This window comes from Teleopsis dalmanni, chromosome 2 (genome assembly GCF_002237135.1).
Source record: "Teleopsis dalmanni isolate 2A chromosome 2, ASM223713v2, whole genome shotgun sequence".
Classification (NCBI taxonomy): Eukaryota; Metazoa; Arthropoda; class Insecta; order Diptera; family Diopsidae; genus Teleopsis; species Teleopsis dalmanni.
The window spans coordinates 21,577,094-21,600,946 of NC_051847.1; the positions used below are offsets into that span (position 1 = coordinate 21,577,094).

A 23,853-nucleotide genomic window follows, 5' to 3' on the forward strand; every position below is an offset into this window, starting at 1 on the left:
TAATTTTCCTTAAAAGCCATTTTTACTCAACAATATAAACGCCATTTTTATGACCGCTTGCGGCTTTACCGTTCCGTACCGTACCGTGCGCACTCACACTGTTTACTCGACTGTCAATCGATGTTTGATTGAATTGGATTGGATTGGATTGGCTCAATCGTTTAGCCGTTCGTTAAATTTCAATTTTTAATACAAACTATTTTATTTTATTTTGTATTTTATTTTCAATTTTCGCACAATATTATTTAATTCAATTATTTTAATATTTGTTTTTCTAGCGAATATATTATTTATTATTTTGCTTTTATATATTTACTGTATTAATTAATATTATTTTTACTCGTAAAATCTTGTGCCAATGTTGAGGCATAAACGATATTTGCATAAAAATGTTACTCAAATTAATTAATGGTCGCCTTGTGAGTTTTAATTGTTGTCGCCTTAAATGGTAAAAACAAAAACAAAAACAATTTCAAATTTGTGATTAAATGCTTTCCGTCTTTAAACATTTACTACACCTCATCCTCTTCAACGTTGTGGTGAATGCCAATTTGACAAGATTGATTACAACGAATATCCTTAAGGAAAGAGTTTCATACTTTGACTTAATCTTCAACAAATGTAGCTAATTTGTTTTACATAAAAAAATCTCCTACGAATTTATTCTTATATATGTTAAAGCGGATGGAATTTTTTTATTAATATATATATTAAATTTTTATTAGTGACTGGTTGTAAACTAAAAGATTAGTAAAAAAAATTTGAGAACATGGACGAGTAAGGATGCGGTGTAGATGGTGCATAATTTCCTCGAATAAATCTGAACCTAACAAAAAAAATTATTTCTGTTATTATCAGAAAAGACTGCCTGTACACGTTGTCAGACTTGAGGAACTGTAACTCTCTGGAAATGTAGAGAAATGTGTGTAATTAAAGAAAATTATATTTAGGCATATGGGTATTCGTTATTATTTCGTCAAGATTGACAAAATATTTAAGAAGAATGGCAACACCATTCCTTTAACATATATAACAACACTAGTCCGAATATGTCAAATGAACACGAGTTTAAAGGAGACTTTTCAAATAGTTGTGTAATTTGTCGCTCATGTAAAAATTATATTGGTTTCAAAATGAATGAAATATCTGAGGAAATATGATGTACAATACTTTATTATTATAAAAATAATAGCATGCTGTAAGTCCAGAAGTAGTTTGCTGGATTCACTCTACCCAGCTGGATACAAGATTTAATTTAATACACTATTGCTCAAAACCTGACCACTTGAACGAAGCAATCAAGTTAAAGCGACTAGAATTGGTCAACAAAAAATAAATAGTATTCCCTCATGACAATGCCAGACTACACATATCTTTGATGAGTCGGAACAAGTTTACGAAACTTAGCTAAAAAGTGTTGATATAGAGCCAATGTATAGTTCAGGGCATGCATCATCAGACTACCATTTTCCTGGTTACTGTAAACTCTTTTAATGACCGTTCGAAGAGTCGCCAAAAATCACTTGGCCAAGTTTTTCGTCGATAAACCACAGAAATTTTACACCGATGGAATTATCAGATTACCCGAAAAATGGTATATTCTTATACCATTATATAATAATGGTCAATATAAAATATATTAATATTAATTTTCATTTCGAACACATTTGCGGCCCAATATCACCTAATGTTAATAGTTTGCTTATGGGTTTATCCAATAATTTAATTAAATAATTTCATACTGAATTTAATTAAATGGAAAGTTGTTACAGTTTTATTCACTATTAAAATTCTATATGCATAAGTCTATTGAATCTTATAACTCTTATAACGCTATAATTAGTTCTTACATTATTTTGGTTACATTGTTATGTTATAAGCTTCACCTATGAGTATTACTGAAAGAAGTAATAATGAGAACATGTTTAAAGTGTTTAAGATGTGTAAGTAACATAAATAATAATACACAAAATTTTAAATTAAAACCATTAAATTTCTTAGTATTGTTAGGTACTGCTTTTTTAAAAAAAATTATATATTATTTCTTTAAATGTAATATTTAAAAAATTAATTTGTAAGATACATCTATTGCAAAAAAAATAGAAATTATGCACATAACTTCCCCTAAAAATAGTACACATTAACAAAGAATAAATTTGCATATTTCTGTTTGAATTCTGAAAATTGTGTCAACTACATAAAATGCAGAATATAGTATCTTGCAGAAGAATTGCTCGGTCCGCAGTTGTCATATGTTCTGTATCTTGTGGCTACTTTTGGCTACGAATCCATGCAATGCACTGGAGTATGCAGTGTAGCAACAATGGTTTAATATGTCACTTGCACAAAATTTTAACAAAGTAAAGTATATGTAACATAAAAAATAGCATTATTTAATATATATATCTAATATTTTGAAGTTATTTTTGCTTCGAACAATAGTTTTATTATTCAAATTCTTCTGCTTATAATTTTTTAGTATGCGCAGTGCGTGGAAATTTGCACGTGACCGTACTTTTTTGGCATGTTTTGTTACTGTAAATGCCCGCATTTGCTTATTTACATTCAGTGTCAGCAGTGCCCTTACTCGTACTACTGCCATTAAGTTTTACCAAAAAGTATATTATATAATAAAAGTGAATGTATATATATATATACAAATAATTATTTATATTACGTAATAAGTAAATGGATTTTAGTTATAATGTCATGAATTTAATGGCATTTAAACGCGTATTTTTTTACTGAATTAAACAGAAATTTAATTAATTATCATATAAAAATGTTTCATAGAAAATATTGAAGAATTCAATAGAAATAAATTTTGTTTTTATTGGAAAATTACTTGTAATATCCGCACTAGTAACTTCATTTCCTATCGATACGAACTGTAATTGAAACATTCCTTTTGACTTCAAAATGATTTCCGAAGATAAAAATAAATAATTTTTTGTTGTAAATGAAATCAGAATGCTTTTAAAATAATAAAATTATCTTAAAACACTTGAGTAATATATTTTGAAATAATATTGTTAAAACTCATTGAATAAACAAATGAACATTGCACAAACTATCCAGAAAAGGAGCAGCCTAGAACAAAGTATACTCCTTTCTCTCATAAAAATAAAATAAAAATAATTACTGGAATAATATACCATTATTAAAACAATCCAAATCACTTATTGGTACCTATAACAATAAGAGATACCAGGATTGTATGAACCTATCAAAAGAAAAACTTAAAATCATTACAGGTATTCTAACAAGGCACTGTAAACTAAACACGACCTTACAAGACTGTGTATACTTAAGGATGCAAACTGTAGATTCAATGATAAGAATGAAGAGTCGACAACACATGTGGTGTTAGCATGCCCTACGCTAATGCACACACAGAATAGGATCCTGGGAATATATATTCTTACGGAAGAGGCAATAAAACTCTGTAAAGTAGGTTCTATACTACATCTTATTGATGCAACAGGACTTAGAATCTATTTTAAACAATAGATATGGAGATGATGAAAAAAGAGAAGTACATGGAAGCAGAAAAAAGAAAGAGAGGAAGGAGGTGAAGTGATAAGCTTAAGAGAGCACTAAATCCATTTGATATACAACACTAAATAAGGCCCGCATTATACAAAGTTGCTTTAAAGGACAGTCAATGTATCCATAAGTGTTCCATCTCACAAGAAGATGCAGTTCACTTAAGTTTGGTCCATTTTTATACAACATTTATTTGAAGGATATAGGGGTAGTGATGCTCTTGCTGCACCAAAATAATATCTACTTCGGCTTTGGGAAAATACTTTATCCAGTTGATAAAACAGACAATGTCTTTTATTTTAATATTATTTTATCAAAATAAGATTCTATTAAAATTATAAATCAAATTTTAATTAATGTTATTGCTTCGTAAATATGCATGCGATTATATTCATAATGGGAAATGTTTACCGGGCTGTCTCCAGAAATAGTTAAGTCCATTGTAGATTTTTATATTAAACAATTGACAGAATTTTATATAGTTAATTAATATAGTTAATATAGTTAATTCTGAAAGTACTACGTATAAAATTAAAATTACTAAGTTTTAATAAGGGCATGAGAGAAATTGTTTACACTTTTGTGGATATGGCGTACATAACTTAGAAGAGTTCAAATCATTTTGGGATAAATGTTAAATGTAAAAGAATAATGGTAATCATATATTAGTCAATAACTTTTGTTATACTTATTTAGCAAAATTAAAACCGAAATCGTTTAAAATGGACATGACAGTTATCAGGAAAAATAATCTTTCTGTACTTCGTTGATGGGTTTTGGGTGGCGACAGTGCGAAATAGCGCATAAGAGTCATTTCACAACTAAACTTCTCGCTACATTACTCAAGAAGAATAACAAGTTTTATATCAAAAGTGAGCTTAAACTTTTAATCTTTTAATCCTTAATATTTAGAATATTTGAGGTGTAATTACTTTTTTGTACGAGTAATATATTTGTATATATAACTTCATATATCTTTCAAATTAAGTATAGAATAATGTTTTATTAATGGATATTAAGAACTTTTAGTATTTTATAATTAAACTTTTTAGGAGTCCTTATGATTTTATTTTACCTTTTAGTTTTTATTTTCAGTAAATCACTATTAAATTTTATTGATTACCCACTTTATGATTTAACTCTTATTGTCTGCACATAAAATTTTTTATAGATTTTTTATGGACTTTAAGCTTTTTTCAATAATTTTTTTATTTAATAAAATGTATTTCATTGTAAACGTCTTTTGATTTTATCGTTCAATTTTCGAAACTTTAGCAACTTACGTACTGTACATATTCGTATATACAATCTGATTTAAAGTATTTGAATTTTAATTTGTTGTATACGTAGGTATATAAAAGAAGAAAATAAATAGGATTTCATTAAGCTTACATTGTATTATTGATTTTTTTATATATGGAAGTTTTTATAAAACAATATAAAATGAGATAAAATTATTTTGTATTGGATTGACGAAAATGAGAAAATAAAGTTGTCATTTCTTGTGGTTAGATGGTTAGATATAACTACGAAATTATTAAAATCATAAGATATTATAATACTTTAATTTTTTATTCTAAATATTCATTTCTTTCTTATATTTGCTATTATTTAACTTTATTATTACTCGTACATTAAAGAGAATTCAAAATTTAGCTAAGATTAGTTTCGGTTTGATGTTTGTATATACATTTTTTGCAGTTGTTTTAATTAAATGAAAGATACATTCAACTCACGTACAAGTATAAGCATGTAATACTTATTGATAGGAAGTAGCGATATATATATATGTATATGTAAGTACATGTCTATAATATTGTAGATATGTATTCCTATTAATACACTGTAGCAAGTTATAGCTACAATACGTACGTACAAAAACATCATCAACTGTAATTATTATTTACGTTTATCCAAACTTGGTCAAAATGTTTGTTTATCCATTAATTACTGGCTTACCTGGTGGTAAACATTAAGCCAAGTGCTCAACAAGGAGGGAAAGAATGTATCTAAGTGATATACTTGGAATGTAGCAGATTAGAAAGAGAAAATTTAGTTAATAATATTTGAAAGTGATGCCATAGTTAGCGTTCTTTGTTTGTTTTTTCAATTTTAAGTTTATATGTATTATTATCAAAAAAGCGAATAAACTCTTTATATATTTAATTAACAATAAAAGTTTTATAAATAAATTTGTTACAAAATTGAAATTTATAGCGTTGAAAAACTTTAGATGTTGAAGGATTTTTAAATTTTTAACAAAAGAAGAATTATTCGGGTAAAGAAAAACTTATATTTAAGCTGTGAAATTCGTATTTCTCCGGTTTATTTATAGAACTTAAAGTCTGCTTATGGGAAATAAAAGAAATTAGTTTACTTTGGTTACTAAAAATACCTTAATGTTTACACTATTTGAAACTTAATTTTATTTACAAAGTGAGTTACAGGATGTACTTCATTGAATTTGAGTGTTTTTTGAAATAAACTATTGTGATAAAACGCTAATATTTAATATAAAAGTAAAATCTCAACAGGTCTTTAAGTTATTAATATGATATCTATTTTGTCATCAATATATTTTTTACATTTTATATATTAATGTCAGAGACCATATGTCTAGCTAGAAAGATAATATCACAAAAATATTAATATCTTTTAGGAATATTAATAATAATTACATCACCAAACAATAACTTTAATTAATAAAAAATAATACAAATAGATGGTGACAATTAGGAATCAATATTATGACTTATTTTTATATTTTTATATTTATAATAAACACATTTAAATCGATTTATGACTGTTCTGCGAAAAATAGACGTGCAAGCAATTTAAATGCAAATCAGTAAAATGTGTTTAAGGCCTATTGGCAAACAAAAACTGTATTAACTGAAGCATTTAATGTCACCGTAAAGCGATAGTTGCCAATTTTAACTAAATTTTAACAAAAAGTCATTCAATTCATTATTTGTCACAACTTGAAATTAGTATTCAACATGCAAAGTAGATTTTGTATTGGCCACACTTGAAGGGCAGAAAGGCACATTGACTTTGGCAATATTCACTTAACAACACGTTAACCAATACTTACAATTCCTCGAAATTAAGTACATCTACAATACAATATACAGTTTATAATAAAAATATTAACATATACACTTATATATCATAAATCTACAATAGATGGCAGAGTAATAACGCAAACATGTAACAATTGCAGACGATTGATTAATTTTATTTCCCACTTTGAATTGACATATATTAGTGCCATATCGGTACTTCAAATAAATAATGGCAATGGCAACATTTTCATGGTCTTTAAAAATTACTCGTGGCTGGAAAAACTGAAAAATAATAGAAGAATCAGTAATATATGAAAATTGTATAATGCCTTTAAAGTCAACGGCTGTTGACTTATATGGGTATTTTTTTAGCTGCATAAGAATTTAAAACGATAATGCAAGACAGAAGTTTCTTTGAAATGAAATTTTTTTCATTATTATCTGGTAGAAAGTTTCATGGGGCTACAAGTTACATGGTTCATTCGAGCAGTCCAATTTTTGACTATTATTTGCAATAAATGTGACCGTATGGCATCAATGCTGGCATGCACATTGGCTTCTAATGCTTCAAGAGTTGCTGGTTTATTGGTATTAGCCAGTGACTTAACATAACCTCGTAAAAAGTAATCAAGAGGCGTTAAGTTGTACAAATGAGAAGTCCAGTTAATAGGACCACTTCTGGAAATAAAGTATTCACCAAATTGATTCGGAATAAAGCAATTGTTAAGCACGCTGTATGGCAAGTTGCGCCATTTTGATGGAACTAATGTCGTAGATGTCGTGGACATTTAACTGATTAATTCTTGGAAACAAAAATTTTGTTAGCGTAACTTGATCGCACTTGCCATTCATCTTAACGGTAGCTCTTTCCTCATGTCGAAAAAAATAAAAACCGATGATGTCGTCAGCCGCTATATAAATAAATCGCATTCGTTCAGAAATCCTATGTCTACCATAGGCATAAGAAAAAATTTAGTTGGTAATTTTTGATAACAAAGAGAATAAAAAAGCGTTATTTTGTGTTGAGGGAACACAGTTCAAGACCCGTATTGAAAAGTTCTCTCTTAAAAACTGTTAAAAGATTGAGCTTTTTCAGTCACAAAAAAAGGAATACTTTTGCCCTAATAAGTTTCTGTTGACTTAAACATCTATATAATTAAGTTATCTTTGATTATGTTATTTAATTGAATATTATTCAAACGAATATTAAAAAAAAGAATGACTCTGTTACTAAATAAAAGTAGTATATTTTGGAATGGGCTAAATGGTCTATGTTAAATAATACGCAATTTTTTAAATTATATTAATTGAGATATTTTATTGTTACCAATATTTTGACTATATATTAATAAAATTTGATCATTCGAACAATAAATTATTAAACAAAGTAAGTCAAATAAAATTAATACAAATCATTTCATAAACAATAATCCAGTCAAGGCGTAAAGAGGGGTTTTGAAAATACCTCGAGTTAAGAAAGAGTAAAAGTGCTCAAGTGCACTGGCCCAAATAGCTTCCACATAATAATGTAAATTTTACATATAGAAAAACAAGTTAAAAATGTAACTTGTGGAAAGATTGACTAATATACATTTTAGATCCAAAAAATGTAATAATGTAATAATCAAAAATTCAGTCAATTCATATACGTAAATATTTAAAGACGTTTATATAAAATTATTAAGCTAATAATTCATAAATTGGATTTTGAATATTTTTCACTTCATTAAATTATTTGCATGTTTGATGACGTGTATATATTCATACCTAAATATAATGTATATAATATCATACTTATATACACACATTTTATTTAAATAATCTTTTGACTAAAATTCGTAAGCTTTAATATGTATCTTTCTTCTATAAATCGCATTAGCAGAATAAAAGAGCAAAACCAAATCTCTTGTCACTATTAATCGCAAATTGTACAAAAGTGATAAGTTGAGGCAGATAAATTCGAACACAATGATGCCTAGTTCGCCAAAAAACCCGTAAAACCCACCCTAAGCAATCGAAAATCGTACATTTTATATACAAACAATAAAAAACACATCAAAATGAATAAATATGTATATATATCGGATTGTATATGTCCGCATTTATAGATATACAAATATACAAAGAGTGACAATTTTGTGAATATAGGAGCAGAGCGATAAATTTATGAAACTCGTAAATGATTGTGACATTAACAGTGATAGCAACACTACAGAAACCAGCAGAAACAGCGTTCCTATTTGGTGGTAACAAAAACAATTCTAACAATTTTAGCAACAGCTTCTGCAGTAAATATCTTAAATAAAATTTGCCTTATTTTGTGCGTAACAACTTATTTTTGTAATCTTTAAACGTACTTTCGCTAAGTTAGTAGCGAAGAATTATATTGGGACATTAACGAAATATATTGTGTTAACCTACGGAATATCATTGTGGCTTGAAGTACAGTGCACTTTGACTCTATTACATTGACCTCATCGTTTTGACTAGTTTATTTTAGCTTAATTCCGTTCGGTTTTGTTTGGTTTAATATCAGGATTGTAGGGTTTATTGAATCAACGTTAAACGGTTGATTGCACCACAACAATAACATCAAAACCAATGGTTGGCAGCAGCAGAAGCAGAAGAAATAGTAACAGTTAGCACCAACAACAGCGTTCCTTAAAATGATTCGACAAGGATCGGCCACAACATTTCCATGAAAATTGGCTGCTCGCTATATTATTTATTTCAAATAATGCTTATTTTACACTTGGCCATAAAGTTTGGCATAAAGAAAATCATTGAACAAATAAAAAGGATTAAAAGTCGCAAAAATGAGGTTTCGCATTCAGTTATAACATTTAGTTAACAAAAAAATTAGCTATAAAGATTGAGCTCACGTAATTAAATTCGAATAAGATAATTAGTTTTAGAGTAGTTATGAGTTCACTTTTTCTGTTGTAATAATCATACTCCGACCTGAAGAAGAAGTCAAATGAACTTGGAAATGAACTTAGAAACAAAAATATAAAATTTTAAATGGTTTAAAATGGTTTTTTCTATATTTTTAATCCAGCTGTAGGTTCCTTCTTGTTTAGTAATTAAACGTTTAATATATTCTATATTTCGACTCTCCTTGAGAGTCGTCATTACGGTTATGATACGTCCTCCTCTTTGTACACTATTGTACAATATAGATGATGGAACAAAGAGGCAGACGTATCGTAATCCTGATGATGACTCTCAATATAGAAATTAAAAATATAGAAAAACCATAAAAAATATTAGATTAAAATTCAAATTCAAAAAACACATAAGGCATCAAATTAAAGGATATGTAGTAGACTATAATGAACTGAAAGCTGGTCTACGACTTAATTTATTTATATATTTTTTCGGAGAGTTTTTTTCTAACTCTTTCTGACGATCTATTTCGATGAAAATTGAAAATACACCCCTTCCAAGAGTTTTTATTTTGCTCAGATCGAAGAATCATTTCTGGAAGTAAAGTATTTAAAATTAAGATACCCTCTAATATCTTATAAAATCAATAACCACTATTAGTCTTCATTTTGTTTTTTCACACTTTCATTATTTATAATTCATTATTTATTTTTATTTTTAAATGACACTTATTATTTATTTATTATAAACTAACATTTATGATTCAGTATTTGTAATTTTATAACCTTTAACGACAGTAATAAAGAACTTGTAGACTTATTCTATAAGTTTCAGAGTATTTTTTAAATAATTTTTATTGTAATTTTGTTAAAATTTTATTTTCTGTTTTTATGATTATATTATATGTTTTATATACATCTCAAAACAATTTGTTTGCAATTTAGCCCGCGTTTATATTGATTTACATCGGTTTTTAATTGAATAATTAATAATAATAATTTACAATTTTTATTGTACACACACAACATGTTTATTTATTTATACGTATTAATTTACAGACAAGCAGATCTTTCCTGTTAAAAAAATAATATTTTTATTTTTTTTTATAACAATTATTAAACAAGTATTTATTTTAATATTTTTAGAAAATAGTGTATAGTAGTTATAGTTTTTTTTTTAATAAACAGAATTTTTACTTTTATTATAAGGTAAAAAAAAATTTTTTTTTATTTATTATTTTACAATAGTAAGTATAACCATTAAATCGGACAATTAATTTTTTAATTATTTCAATAACTTATTTAAATTTTTTTTTTATTAAAATATATTCTGTATTCTATATTTTATAATTTAGATTATTAGTGCAAATTATAAATTATATTCACTGATATTGAAAAACTTTTTGTTGCTTCCGCCGTCATATTACTTGTCGATTTGATAAAATTTCGCAGCTGCTAAATTCATAAGCGCGTTTGCCAAACTATGCTAAGCAATTTTATATATGAAAAAAATATGTATTAATAAGAAAAAAAACCAAGAGAAAACAAATAACAATATTTAGAATTACTTTAGTCATAAGAACAGTTTTAACCGCGGAGTTATAAAAAATATGTTAATATACGAGTATGTTTCACTTTATATAAAATAAAGTTGAAAACAACATTGTTCGATAGATATGCATATGCATATAGAGCGACTAGAAATACCACCTGCTAGTTTTTGCGGTCTATGCCTTAATGTAAAGAATTATAAAATTCTCACTTAATATGCAGATGAGATCCTCAGTGAAGATTTGGTTCATTCTTGAATATAGAATGTATCTGTTGCAACACTCCTTAGTATGTATAGAAAGCTCAATCTTTAGAAGAAAAATATATGTTGTAATAAGAACTAAAGAGTACTAAGAGGCATTCGCAGTACTTAAGAACCCACGACATTTTTATGAGCTGACAATATGGAGAGTCTCACAGATTTATTCTTGAACTTAACTTAACAGTGAAAATGCAATGTGTTGAACTATTTTCAGAGTTAAAAATAAAGCTTTCTACCGATTAATATTTAAAACACTAGTGTAGTTTTATTATAAATGCATTTTCTAAAATGTTAAAATATTTTGACAGACGGATGTTATATTTTGCATAAAAATGTTTTACGTATTAATTTGTGACAACACTTTAACTACAAACACTAACACTCACACTCACACTTGAAAGCCAAAACAATGCAAACAAGCAGCGCAACATCATTGGCTTAAGGCATCGTTTGAACGCAATGTCAAAAGGCAGCATTTAATAATTCTGCTGTCATATTGTGTTTTAAGGTGGAGCAGCAGCAGCAGCAGCAGCACAGGACAATGACAATATGGGTATTTATTGTGAGTTTGTAATGACCAAAGAACAAACTCGTAAATTTCTAACAATAAAAAAGTATTAATGTCTCCACAACAAAGGGCTCACTTAAGGTAACAAAACGAAGAAATAAAAAAAACTAAAATATAAAACAAAAGGTAAACACAAAATGGTATTTGTGTACAATGAAAGATCCTTTAAAAGGTTTTTGTAAATTTATCTGCAGAAGGGGTAATCGGTTCGTTTACAAACTTTTAGTATTAGATATATAAAAAGAGATTATTTTATATATATGTACGTATTAAAATGTTTTTAATTGTTTAAAAATGAAAGATATGTCAGGTAATTGTGTTTTAATTTAAAAAAAAATTTTTTAAATTTAATTAATTTTAGAACAGATTTGAAATCGTATATAGATTAGAGAAATATATTCATATTAATATTACATAAAATATTATAATATAAAAAACTTTGTAAGTACGAAATACATAGCATACAGAAATATTGTCAAATTTGATTCTCACCAACTCTGGAAGGCTAATCGATATCAATATATCTTTATAGTTATTTTAATCTGTAATCTCCACTTTGTGAATTCGGCATTATTTATTCATCAGTTGAATTGATTTTCATTTAATCGTAAAAGATTTTTTGTTATTTTTGGGTCTCATATGGATTCCATTTTCAATATTCCCCTAGATACAGGGTATCATACAAAATTGTACTCACAAAACCTATTCAACAGTTCTTAATATTTTAAAATATATTTGTTAGGGAAATAAGAATTCTATTTGAAAAAGCAGAAAAACCGTGCGTTATAGAAGAAAAGTTTGTTTCTTTATAAATATTTGCAATATTAAAAGATACTATTGCGTATATGAAATAAATAATTAATATAATTAAAAAATTATGTTTACAAAAATTTTGGGAAAAATTATTAAAAATCCCATTTAATTATATGCATGTTTTCGGTATCATATCAATTCAATTAAAAATATGCAAAGTGTTACGATAATTGAATGCCTCAAATTTTATGGACTATATAGACTGAAAATATATTTCAGTCTAAATTAGCTTGGAATCATCCATGGAAATACGCGTAAACACACTATTCCAGCAGCATCTTTAATTAGTTTTGTTACTATTATAAAGTATAAATATGCATATAAGCATATATGTAGGTAAGTATCAAATTCGCTATGCAGTTTATTTTTATTTTAGGTGTATCTTCAAAAAATTATGAAGTTTACAAACAATTTCGTTTACTTTATACTGCTGTCTCATCCTTGTGATTGATTTTTTCTAAACGGTTCAAATTTGATTTATCAATTTGAACTTTAAAATATTTTGAATATCTGATTTAACTACGTTAGTAAATGATATTGATGGTATTTATATATAAACCATCATTTTGTATATATTCAAATTTATTATATAAAGTTTTTCCACAAAGTTATAAATATACATATATTTCTTTTGAAATTTATATTGATAACTTTTTGTACAGTCAGCAATACATGACCAAATTTTACTATTTTTACACTATCGTCTATATCGTCTGATATTTGAAGAATTTATTATTCATTTTTCTTTTTTGTCTACGCAATCCATCAAATAAATTATTTTTTGTTATTTTTTATGATTTTTTTTCACATTATAGAACTGTTCCAAACGTTTGGTGTATTGCTGCCAATTAAGTTTATTGTTACTTATTGCCACAACCACATACCGCATAGTTTTCTTACTTTACCCTTGAGATACATTTATGAAAGAAATTAAATTTTTTTTTTTTATATCTATTTTTGCTTATGGTAGAAGTGGAAAGATATTGCGATATTTTTGTTTTTTTTTTGTTTTGTTACAGAAGAGAAAAATATTGAATTAACCATTGGAATACATGCAATGCATTACTAAGATATTCGATTTTTGTTCGTTTTGCGCATTTTTACTTTTAAAAAGGTTGGAATAATATTTTGACCTTAACCTAATATAACTTTTATAAAATTTACTATAACAAAACTTCTGTTTGATAAAAAATCTCTAATGTTATGAAAAAAAGAAAATAATGGAATCGAAAATATTTCAAATATATTTTAAAAATTTTTGAAAAAGATTTACTTTGTTGTACATAAACGTAATATATATTTGTAAAACTTTAATCTGTGAAAAAACAAATCAAAAATAAAGAAAAAATCACTTTTGAGGGAGTTACTACTATATTAAAAGTTGCTCGAAAATTAAAAAAAATTATATAAAAACTCTGTAAATCTTTTTAAGATATTAACATAACTTAATAAATTATTTAACTTCAAGTATAAATATAATGTTTGAAATAATCCATTTTTGTTTCAATAATATTGTATAAAATAATATTATATAATTTTAAATTATATATAAATTATATTATAACTTTTTTTTATTAAAATAAATGGGGCAATATCTAACATGCAGAATAAAGAGATTTCCATTGCAAACAGAAAATATTTCATCATATTTTATTAACTGTTTGTATCATATATCGATACTTCACTATAGTGTTTCAATGTAAACAGATACTCTTTGAAGTAAAGCTTGGATATAAACTTAATTCTCAAATGGAATAAATTACTTTCTACAGAGTGACTTTATAATTTTGTTAAAATAAAATTTCTTAATTATATAAAATCTTATATGAAAACATATCATATGAATTAACATGAAAACAATAATCATTTGAGATATCTTAAAAGATTTAAAGAAAAGACATTTAAATTTTTATATATTCATGCAAAATGATTTTTTTTTCCGCATTTCAAGAACTATTACCTGGCCACCTTTAAATTGAAAAAGAAAACTCAGCAAATATTTGCTTAACTTCTGTTTTTTATATTTTTGAAATGTGAATCAATAGAATGCGATAACTATCACTAAACCAAATAAAAATGTTTCTAAAAGTCCTTGCAAGATGCGCATCTGATAGCAAACTTGGCAATGAAGCAATGCGCCAATGCACAAATGCAGCAGAACATTATTTAAATAACTGACGCCTGATGGGATTGGACATAATTTTGAAATTCTTCAATTTAATATCTAAAATAATCTCTTTCTTACAAAGGAATTTTATTATAAATATTTTGATATACTCTTTGATTAAATTTTAAACCTTATTCAAATATGTATGTTATAGGCATTTAGCACATAAACTTTATTATTATATATAATGAAATAAAAATTGTTAAATTGAGAAATATTACTAAATAAAAACGATATAGTGAATTTAACTTAAAATGGAAAAGAATTTTGTGGAAACATCTTACATGAAGACAGTTTTACGAAACGAATTATTTTTTCGTCTAATGAAAAATACAATAATAATTTTTAATTTTTTTATTAAGCTATGTTTTTATAGAATTTTTATCTATATAATATTGAAATATAAAAATTTAAAAAAATATTTAGACCTTCTCTTTATTGCAACATTGGAACTTTTTGGTTTAAAACGGATCGATCATGCTATAAATTTGATTACTATGCAGAGAAGACGAATTACTTTTAGAGAAAAAGGAGCAAAAACAATAATTTTTGGATTATTTACAATAATCCATTGGGATAAAATTTTTCCCTTCTTGCAAAGAGAGGGAACACCTTTATGTGCTCTACATCTTTTCGCTGAATCTGGTATTGATAAAGCTTCTGTTATCAGTATCTTTTTTCGAAGAATATTCGAAAATATTCAAGAATATAAGAAAGGTGTACAAATTTAACAAGAAGAATTCTTACAAAGACTTTTATGTAGTAGTATTTACTGTGTTTGCTGTTGTACGGGAAAATCAAGAACATATTTTCCACATATTTTTTCTTTCTACTAAGGTTCTAGAAATGATACAACCAATGTGATCAGAAAAAAAAGTTTTCATACAGTATTCATACATTTTTCTTAAAATCAATTTCGATTTAATATATGGTATTTTATTGAGCTTTAAACTTGATTATAATCTTTATTTTATGACTAAATATTTCACAGAATTATAATGTATAATTAAAATAAATAAAGCTAAAAGGTTCTTCACAAATTTGTAATTTTTGCGGAAGACAAGTTGTTCTTAAGACTATTTGTTTTTTTAAGTTAAACATAGTTATTCTTTATTTATTTTCTTTTTCAATAGCTTACTAAATTTTCCCTTTAGTAAATTGCCTTAAACTAACACAATCCATCTTTTTAGTGTATACACTGTACTACTACAAGTGTTTAATTTGTTATTATTATGTTTTATAACACCCACTTAAGTGTTTTACCAATATAAATATCTTAACAGAAATGTATATATTTAATTAATTAATGAAATTAAATTCAATAGTGGAATGCAAAAGCCAAATAACAAATAATGCTGTGACAACATGGCAGTATTAAAACAACACCAGCCTACATTAATATGCACAATTGCAAATGATTAAACAGGATAATAACAACAACAGAATACACAGACAATCAACTCATCAGGCATAAGTGAGTAATTTCTACAATCGAATTATAATCGTTTTTATTAAAAACAAACCATAGAACATCATCAACAATACCGAGTAGAAACAGCAGCACCAGCACCAGCACTAGTAGGAGCAACAGCAACATTAACAGCAACAACTACAAAAACACAAATACCATATAAAGGAGAGCAAGCAACACACTTTATTCCCAGTTGCGTGCAGAACAATAAAACCCTTCCTCTCAATCATACCAAATGTTGAAGCATGTCAATTACGCTGCGTGGGTGATGTTAAATATCTTGTCGAGGTGGCTTTGCAACGCAGTAAAACAAATTTGCGACAGTAAAAAGTCACGAAGTTAAAATTATATACAAATTTAGATATAAACATGAACTTTAAAGAGCAAATTACCACAAAGGTTGAATAATTATGATATATTGCATTAAATGGACGAAGAAAGGTTAATATAGTTCATAATTAAGAACATATATTAATTTTACCTTTAAGAGACTTGCTAGACATTAACATTGATATGAGAGTCTATATTCTATACAGTTTTATATGTGTATGAAGTTCTTTTTATTTTTACAATTATCTCTTAGTGAAGAACATGCTCTAGACGTTTCCTTTATATTGTGTTCTATTCGGAGCTGAGATGAAGATGCTGATTAACTAACTATGTAACTGACTAAGTACGTGTTATGTTCAAACCTAAGATGTTAATGCTTTTTAGTGTATTGTTAATAGTTTGATGACAGATATCCATCTACAGGTTTTTAATGTCAGTCTTATAAAGTAATAAAGTATAATAATGCTTACTTGATCCATTACATTTTTTTAATTTCTTCCAATAACTTTTACAGAAGGAGATAGTTTTTTTAATAGCTTTTTCAAATCTAAATCTAAATCAAATCAAATCAAATCTAATCTAAATTCTTGATATCTTGATATATGAAATGCATTTTCTCATAATATACGATTATCTGCTTTCCGTAGATTGGAAAGAGTCATATTTAAGCGAAGACAGCCTCGTTTACGACCATTTTTATACTAAATAAATTTTAATTATAACATACTATATTAAAAATTAAAATATTCTTCGGACCTGAAATCGTCAACCTGAAATTGATTTCAAATTCAAAATATTATATCGAAAATAAATATAATTTCTTAAAAAATGGATTTTGATGTTATATAGTTTAAAGATGTCTTGTTTTGTATTTTTTTATTCCAAAATTTTTGATTTTATTTTAAACAATTTTAAATTAGTTTATATTATTAAAGTAGAAATAGTTGCAAAAAGTTTAGAGAATGCAAATACGATTACTACGATTATATTTTATGCTAATAATCATCTATCTTAAATAAACAAGCAATTTATGAGAAACTAATTTCATTTCTGTGATTTTCCCTAACCAATTTAAATTTCAATACTTAAAATTATTCATTTAATATATCAATTAATATGTTATACTTAAAACACACTAACTACAAATGCATAACATATGACTTCGACTTAAGTAATAGAGTATATCAAGTTTTTAAATTCATTTAAGACCTTTGGTAATTTTAAAAAACAATCGAAACCAAAAATTGCTCTATACTAAATGTTTTCGCAATTAGTTTTGGATAAATTTTGCTACCGTCCCTCGTAACTTTACCTACGTTTACTCGTACTTGTATAAGTTGCCTTCTTTTCTACTTTAATTGTGGTGAAGAAGCAATTAAGTTTAATAAAGTCCTTGTAATATTTTCAAGATCAACCAAGTCAATTAAACACAGAAAGTTCATGGAAAAGCTGCCAGTTTAAAAGGATAAAGGGATTACAATACAGTCAAAAAGTGAAGTAATGAAAATCGGAACTTAATTAATTGTATTATTTATTACAAAAAGTGTTAATATAGTTGACAAAATATTTATTAAAAACGTAAAGATACAATATATTGAAATTATTTCACATATTTAAGTTAAATATTATACATAATTATTTGTTTTCAATTATAATTAAATTTTTTAATAATAAGTATAATAAGTATAATTTTAAACTTAAATATTTTATAATTGGTTTCAGTTATTATTCCGTTTATTTTCGCAAATTATAAATCAATAGTAAATTGCTGTAAAAATCGTTAGTTTAAAAATGCAGTATATTCTTTTATATACAATTTATATGGCATTCAAAAGAAACGATTCTTTATATGTAAAATATTTATATTCTATATTGTATACTAAATTAATTAAAACATACTTTCGATTTTATTTTATATATTTTTAAATTATTAAATCTAAATAGCGTAAATCTGCGAAATATCTGAGTATGAGCCTAGATGCCAAACTGAGATCGAAGGTATACGTCAAGAAAAAATTAACTATGCTAAATATTAGATATAAAAGGTTACCTTGGCTTATTGGAAGGAGATCTAATGTACCTCAGCAAAACAAACTTATGATATACAAACAAATCTTCAAGCCGGTATAGCGCTATGGTTTCCAAATTTAGGGTTGTGCAAAATAATATATAATAGATATGATACAAAGGTTCCAAAACAAAGCACTCAGGGATGCAGTTAACGCTCCGTGGTACGTGCGAAATGCGGATCTACATCGTGACCTTGAAATATCTACTATTAAGCAAGAAATAAAGAAAGCGGCTAAAACACATTATGACAGACTGAGTGAACACTTAAACAGCACTATTCCAGCGTTACTATATGATCTATATGCTCTCCTTAGATAAGTAACATTACTTATAATATTAATTAAAAGACCTCTTGTTGGACAACATGACTACTTGTTGTTAATTTAAACTCTACATTTTGTATAAATATAATAATAAAAAAAATATATATATACATATTTTTATTCTATTATGTTGAAGCTGTTTTGAGCTAGTGCACTTAAGCACTTATACTCTTTTTTAACTCGAGGTTTCTTCAAAACCCATCTCTATATATTTTTAAATTACATAATTGTAATATAATACTTTTTTATTAACATTTTGTTAGTGTATAATTTATATATATATATTCATTTATATATTCATGGATTACAAATTAATAAATATGCACATATATATGTAATATTATGGGAGAATGCATCAATTAAAATTAATAAATTTATTTAAAAAAAAAAAAAATAAATGTATATATTTTAATCAATTCTGTTAATTAATAAAGCATATATTTTAAGAATTGTGATAAATTATATCAAATAAAAAAATTTGCATTTTTTGTTACTCATACGCACCATGGCATTAATTAATTTCAGAATCATTTTTCCTTTTCAATCAGTGGACGTCATTATAATTTATGTTCCGTTCGTTGTTTAATTCAATTATAAAGCAATCTAATAATTTATTTTAGCTATCAATTTGTATCTTATCATTCCATTTGAATATTGTTAATTTGCTTTGAGGCATTTCATTTTGACATGGCTTAGAAACTGCCACCACAGTTTTGTTAAAGTTGCTTAAGGACATACAAATCATTCTCACCCACATTAAGGAAAAGCGCATAATTTATCAAAATTTCAAAGAAAAAACGTAGTTAAAGTCAATAAATACGGCAATTTCGCTTTATATTCCTTAAATTTTTCGTACTCTAAGGTGTGATGATTATTCAGCAAAAAAATTATATTCAATAAATTTTGAATAAGGCAAATCAACTGAGAATAGATCTACTTGAAATACGAGTACAAAATAAAAATCAATGTAATGTAATTTGCATAATCATGATGTTGATGAGCGTGATACGGAATTTATTTTGTGATTTCTAAATTGTTGCAAGTGAAAGTATAAAATTTCTAAACATTATGTGTACGAGAGTTTGCGCACATTATGTGTAAAAGAATTTAAAAGGATACTGACTTTGGTGTTACTTAAACTTTGAACATTTTGTAGAGGAAAAACAATCATGTTATTTAATATTAATGATGTTAAAGGAAGTTAGTTTTTATTTTTTTAATAAAAGTTTTTGATATAAATTACCACTTAAAGACTTGATAGTGTGAATATAAATCTATTAAATAAATATGTATTCTTTATGTATGTTAAGAAATATGTATTCTCTCATTAATATATAACTTGATAGTGTATAAAATTTATTTGTAAATTTTTTATAAATAATTGTTCTAATTTTTTTAACTTATACTTTCATGTACTGATTAAACTTTTACAATTTTTACAATTTCGAAATTTCGTTTTTATGCATGTAGCTAAAACGGAATACTTACATACACAATAAAACGAAATGAGTCCCTAAGGAACGATTTCTTCAATTTTACATAACAAACCAAAGCTAAACATTTATCTATTAAAAGCCTAGCTCCATAGCTAATATAATGTAATCGCAATGGTTCTGCATTTTATTTGATTGAAATAAATATTTTTTATAAAACAAAAATACTACTATTTAATTCCATCTTTCTTTACTGATAGGTAATTGAGTAAAATGGAAGGGCGATGAATAACCTTTAATTAGCTAGAAAGCCTTTTTAGTTTCACAATCCTTCCTATATTGGTAAAAAAATTGACTGTTTTTCAACCACAACCGGACGAATTGTTAAAAGTATGTTCATTATAGATAAATTCTCTATTCCCTAATGAGCATTCGCGTGTATTCTTTATTTGGATCAATTTATATAATTAGTTTTTATATGACAAATTATGTATTTATGAAAGCATATACATAATACTTTATAATATGTATATAGAATAACAATATATGTATGTATATATATAATGTATGCACAATAAAAATAATATTCATGCAAATATTTTTAATATATTATAAGGTCATCATTTATTAATATAAAATAAAATAAATAATTCCTTCTGTGTAACGCTATAATTGTAAATAATAAATTAATATTAATCATTTTTCTATTAATATGCTGAATCATCTATATATATAATTATATTATACACAGCTATCTGTCTGAATACTACATATCTTCAAATTCAATAAATAAATAAATGCAAATGCATAAAATTATGTATAAATAAATATAATTTAAAAAAAGTTTAAAAAAAATATTTAGTTGTGTTTTTAGTCACTGGTATTTGTGATTGTCTAACTTTTTTCCCCTGGTGTAAATTTTGTATGCGAAATGTATTTATATTCTGAGCTCACAAATCAAACAGTAAATACCGAAATGAACGTCAAATACTAAAGTGGAATGAGTGTTTGCATGTGCATTGATTATACAATTTTTTTAATATTTTATTGAAATATTTTCTATTGAAATCAGAAAAAAATGCATTAAAACAGTTAATTACTTTAAATATATTGGTCGTATCAAGAGCGCTTTGTGAATCAAAGAATTCAGAATTGTAATTTCAATGGAATAATATTAAGACTTCCTAAACTAATTAAATTTGAATTTTTTTTAAGATATTTTTTGTAAATATATATTGTTAATAATTTAATTTTAAATGTTTTGTAAAGCTGTTCTGTTGAAACTATAAAAATATAGATATAGCCATTTAATATAGCCATTAAATAAGTTTTTAGTGAATCATTGCTTAAAACTTAGTTGAACTAAGTTAATTAAAATATCATTCAAATCAAAATATCTTATTTAAATTCTTATCGGATCTAATTTTTTAGAGTATTAATTAAAAACTTACCATTGAAATTTTTTTGCCCTTCTCTATTCCACTTTCCAAATTCTGCACTTCTTGCATTTCAATATTTTCTTCTTCATCTTCGTCGTCATCCGAACTATTACTACTGCCAACATCCTCGTTAATCTGGTGGTGATGCAGTGCGTATTTTCCATCGGATATACTTATTTCATCATCATCACTATCGTACGTCGGTACATGAAGAACTGCAGCAGAGGTGACGCCAGACCTATGACCAGAACTAGTGGAAGCAGCGATATTTGTCGTTGTATCACCAGTATGATTTGCAATCAATTGCTTTCTCACCATACCATGTACAGCAGAACTTTTACAACTGTATAAGTTTATATCCTTGGTCATCGTGGTACTGGGTGTAAGTGGTGAGAAAAGACTTGTACCATCTTCAATACCCTCAACAGTAGTGTGACAATGTTCCTCATTACCATTTCTATGATGATGTCGTCTATGTTGATGGTGTTTAGTTTTTGTTTTCGTATGAAGCATTGGTGTGTCTTTTGCATTACTATGTGTATGTATTGTGGCTGCTGTGGCGCCACTGTTACCGAGGTTGATGCCAGTACCATATTGTGTTGTTGTATAAGGATACGTGCTGCCAAAAGAAGTTGTTGCTGTATTCGATAAACCACTAAGGCGTGTGGTACGATACATAGGACGGGACAGACTATGAAAGGTAAACAAAGTAAAAAATAAAATCAAAGTGTTTTAAAATACTGATATTCGTATATACATAGATACATGTGTGTTTGAGTGTATGTATACATGAAATGTTATTTAAACCGAAAAATGCATTTAATCATGTAGAAAACTGTTTAAATTTACTTCATACTTGAGTTAAATATAAATTTATTCCATTTAAGTAAATTATTTTGTATTAAAATTTTTTGAAGACATATGTATTGATACGAATAAGTGAGAACTTAATTAGTATGTGTCAAATAAAACAATAACAAATAAATAAATATTTAATTAGTAAATTTACTATTAATTAATAATTAAATAGAGGAGCACAATTATTATTTATTTTTAATATATTGTTGCTGCACACACTAATTGAATTTTTGAGAAATCAGGAAACTTTTACTTGCACCAATTCATCAACTTATCAATTGAAATCTGAAACTCAAATATCTTAAGAAAATATCATTAATTCAAGCAAATATTTACTGACTTCAAATTAAATACTTTGATACTGAAATCTGATTTTAATTACATTTTCTAATACTATAAGGAATTTTATTTTATTTAAAATAAATATTAAGCACATGCAATTTTAACTTCTGGAATTATTATTTAGACATGAGTAATATTAATTGTGCTCATACATACTTGATGCCATATTTTGGTGACTCAGTTTCATTGCGCCTTCTTGAAGACATCATGGAGTTGGCCCGTTCTCCACGGCTTGCTGCCATCATATAAGTCCACATGGCGATTCATATCATTAGTAAACCGTATTTAGCCGAAAAGTATGCAATAAATTTAATGATTTTTCATTTCTGAAGGAAAATATTCAAAAATCGTTTCCGTCCATTATCGTTACACACAAATTTTTCTTTACCCTAAATATATGTATATATATATATATATATATATTTATAACCACGCGTATATTTTAAATTAATTGAATGATTTACAGTAGATTTACTGTTGCCAGTTGAGTTGATTAATACAAATTGACGTGTGTTTCCCTTTTCAACGTTGTCTGTTTGAATGCAAATTTTTATTTTCTGTAATTTCGCTTACGAAGGTTAAAAGCTTATTGAACTGATAAAATCGAAATTCTTATTTGCATATGATATGCATTAAAAACGTTGTATTGAAGTATTTACAGGCCGCACTTGCCTATTTAGTCATATTGAAGTCGTCAGTGTATGTTTGCGAACTGATAAGCTTTATAATT

The 23,853-nt window shown here is 26.2% G+C and overlaps 1 protein-coding gene across 1 annotated transcript in view; it reads right to left on the bottom strand.

The window, feature by feature from the left end:
- Positions 1–23,440, bottom strand: part of LOC119674094 — a 29,221-nt gene extending 5,781 nt beyond the window's left edge. The window contains exons 1-2 of the mRNA XM_038085219.1: positions 23,280–23,440; positions 21,936–22,614 (exon numbers count right to left, since the gene is read on the bottom strand). Coding sequence (XP_037941147.1) covers positions 21,936–22,614; positions 23,280–23,380 — 780 coding nt within the window. The 5' untranslated portion in view covers positions 23,381–23,440. The remainder of the gene's footprint in view (positions 1–21,935; positions 22,615–23,279) is intronic.
- Positions 23,441–23,853: the final 413 nt, after the last annotated feature.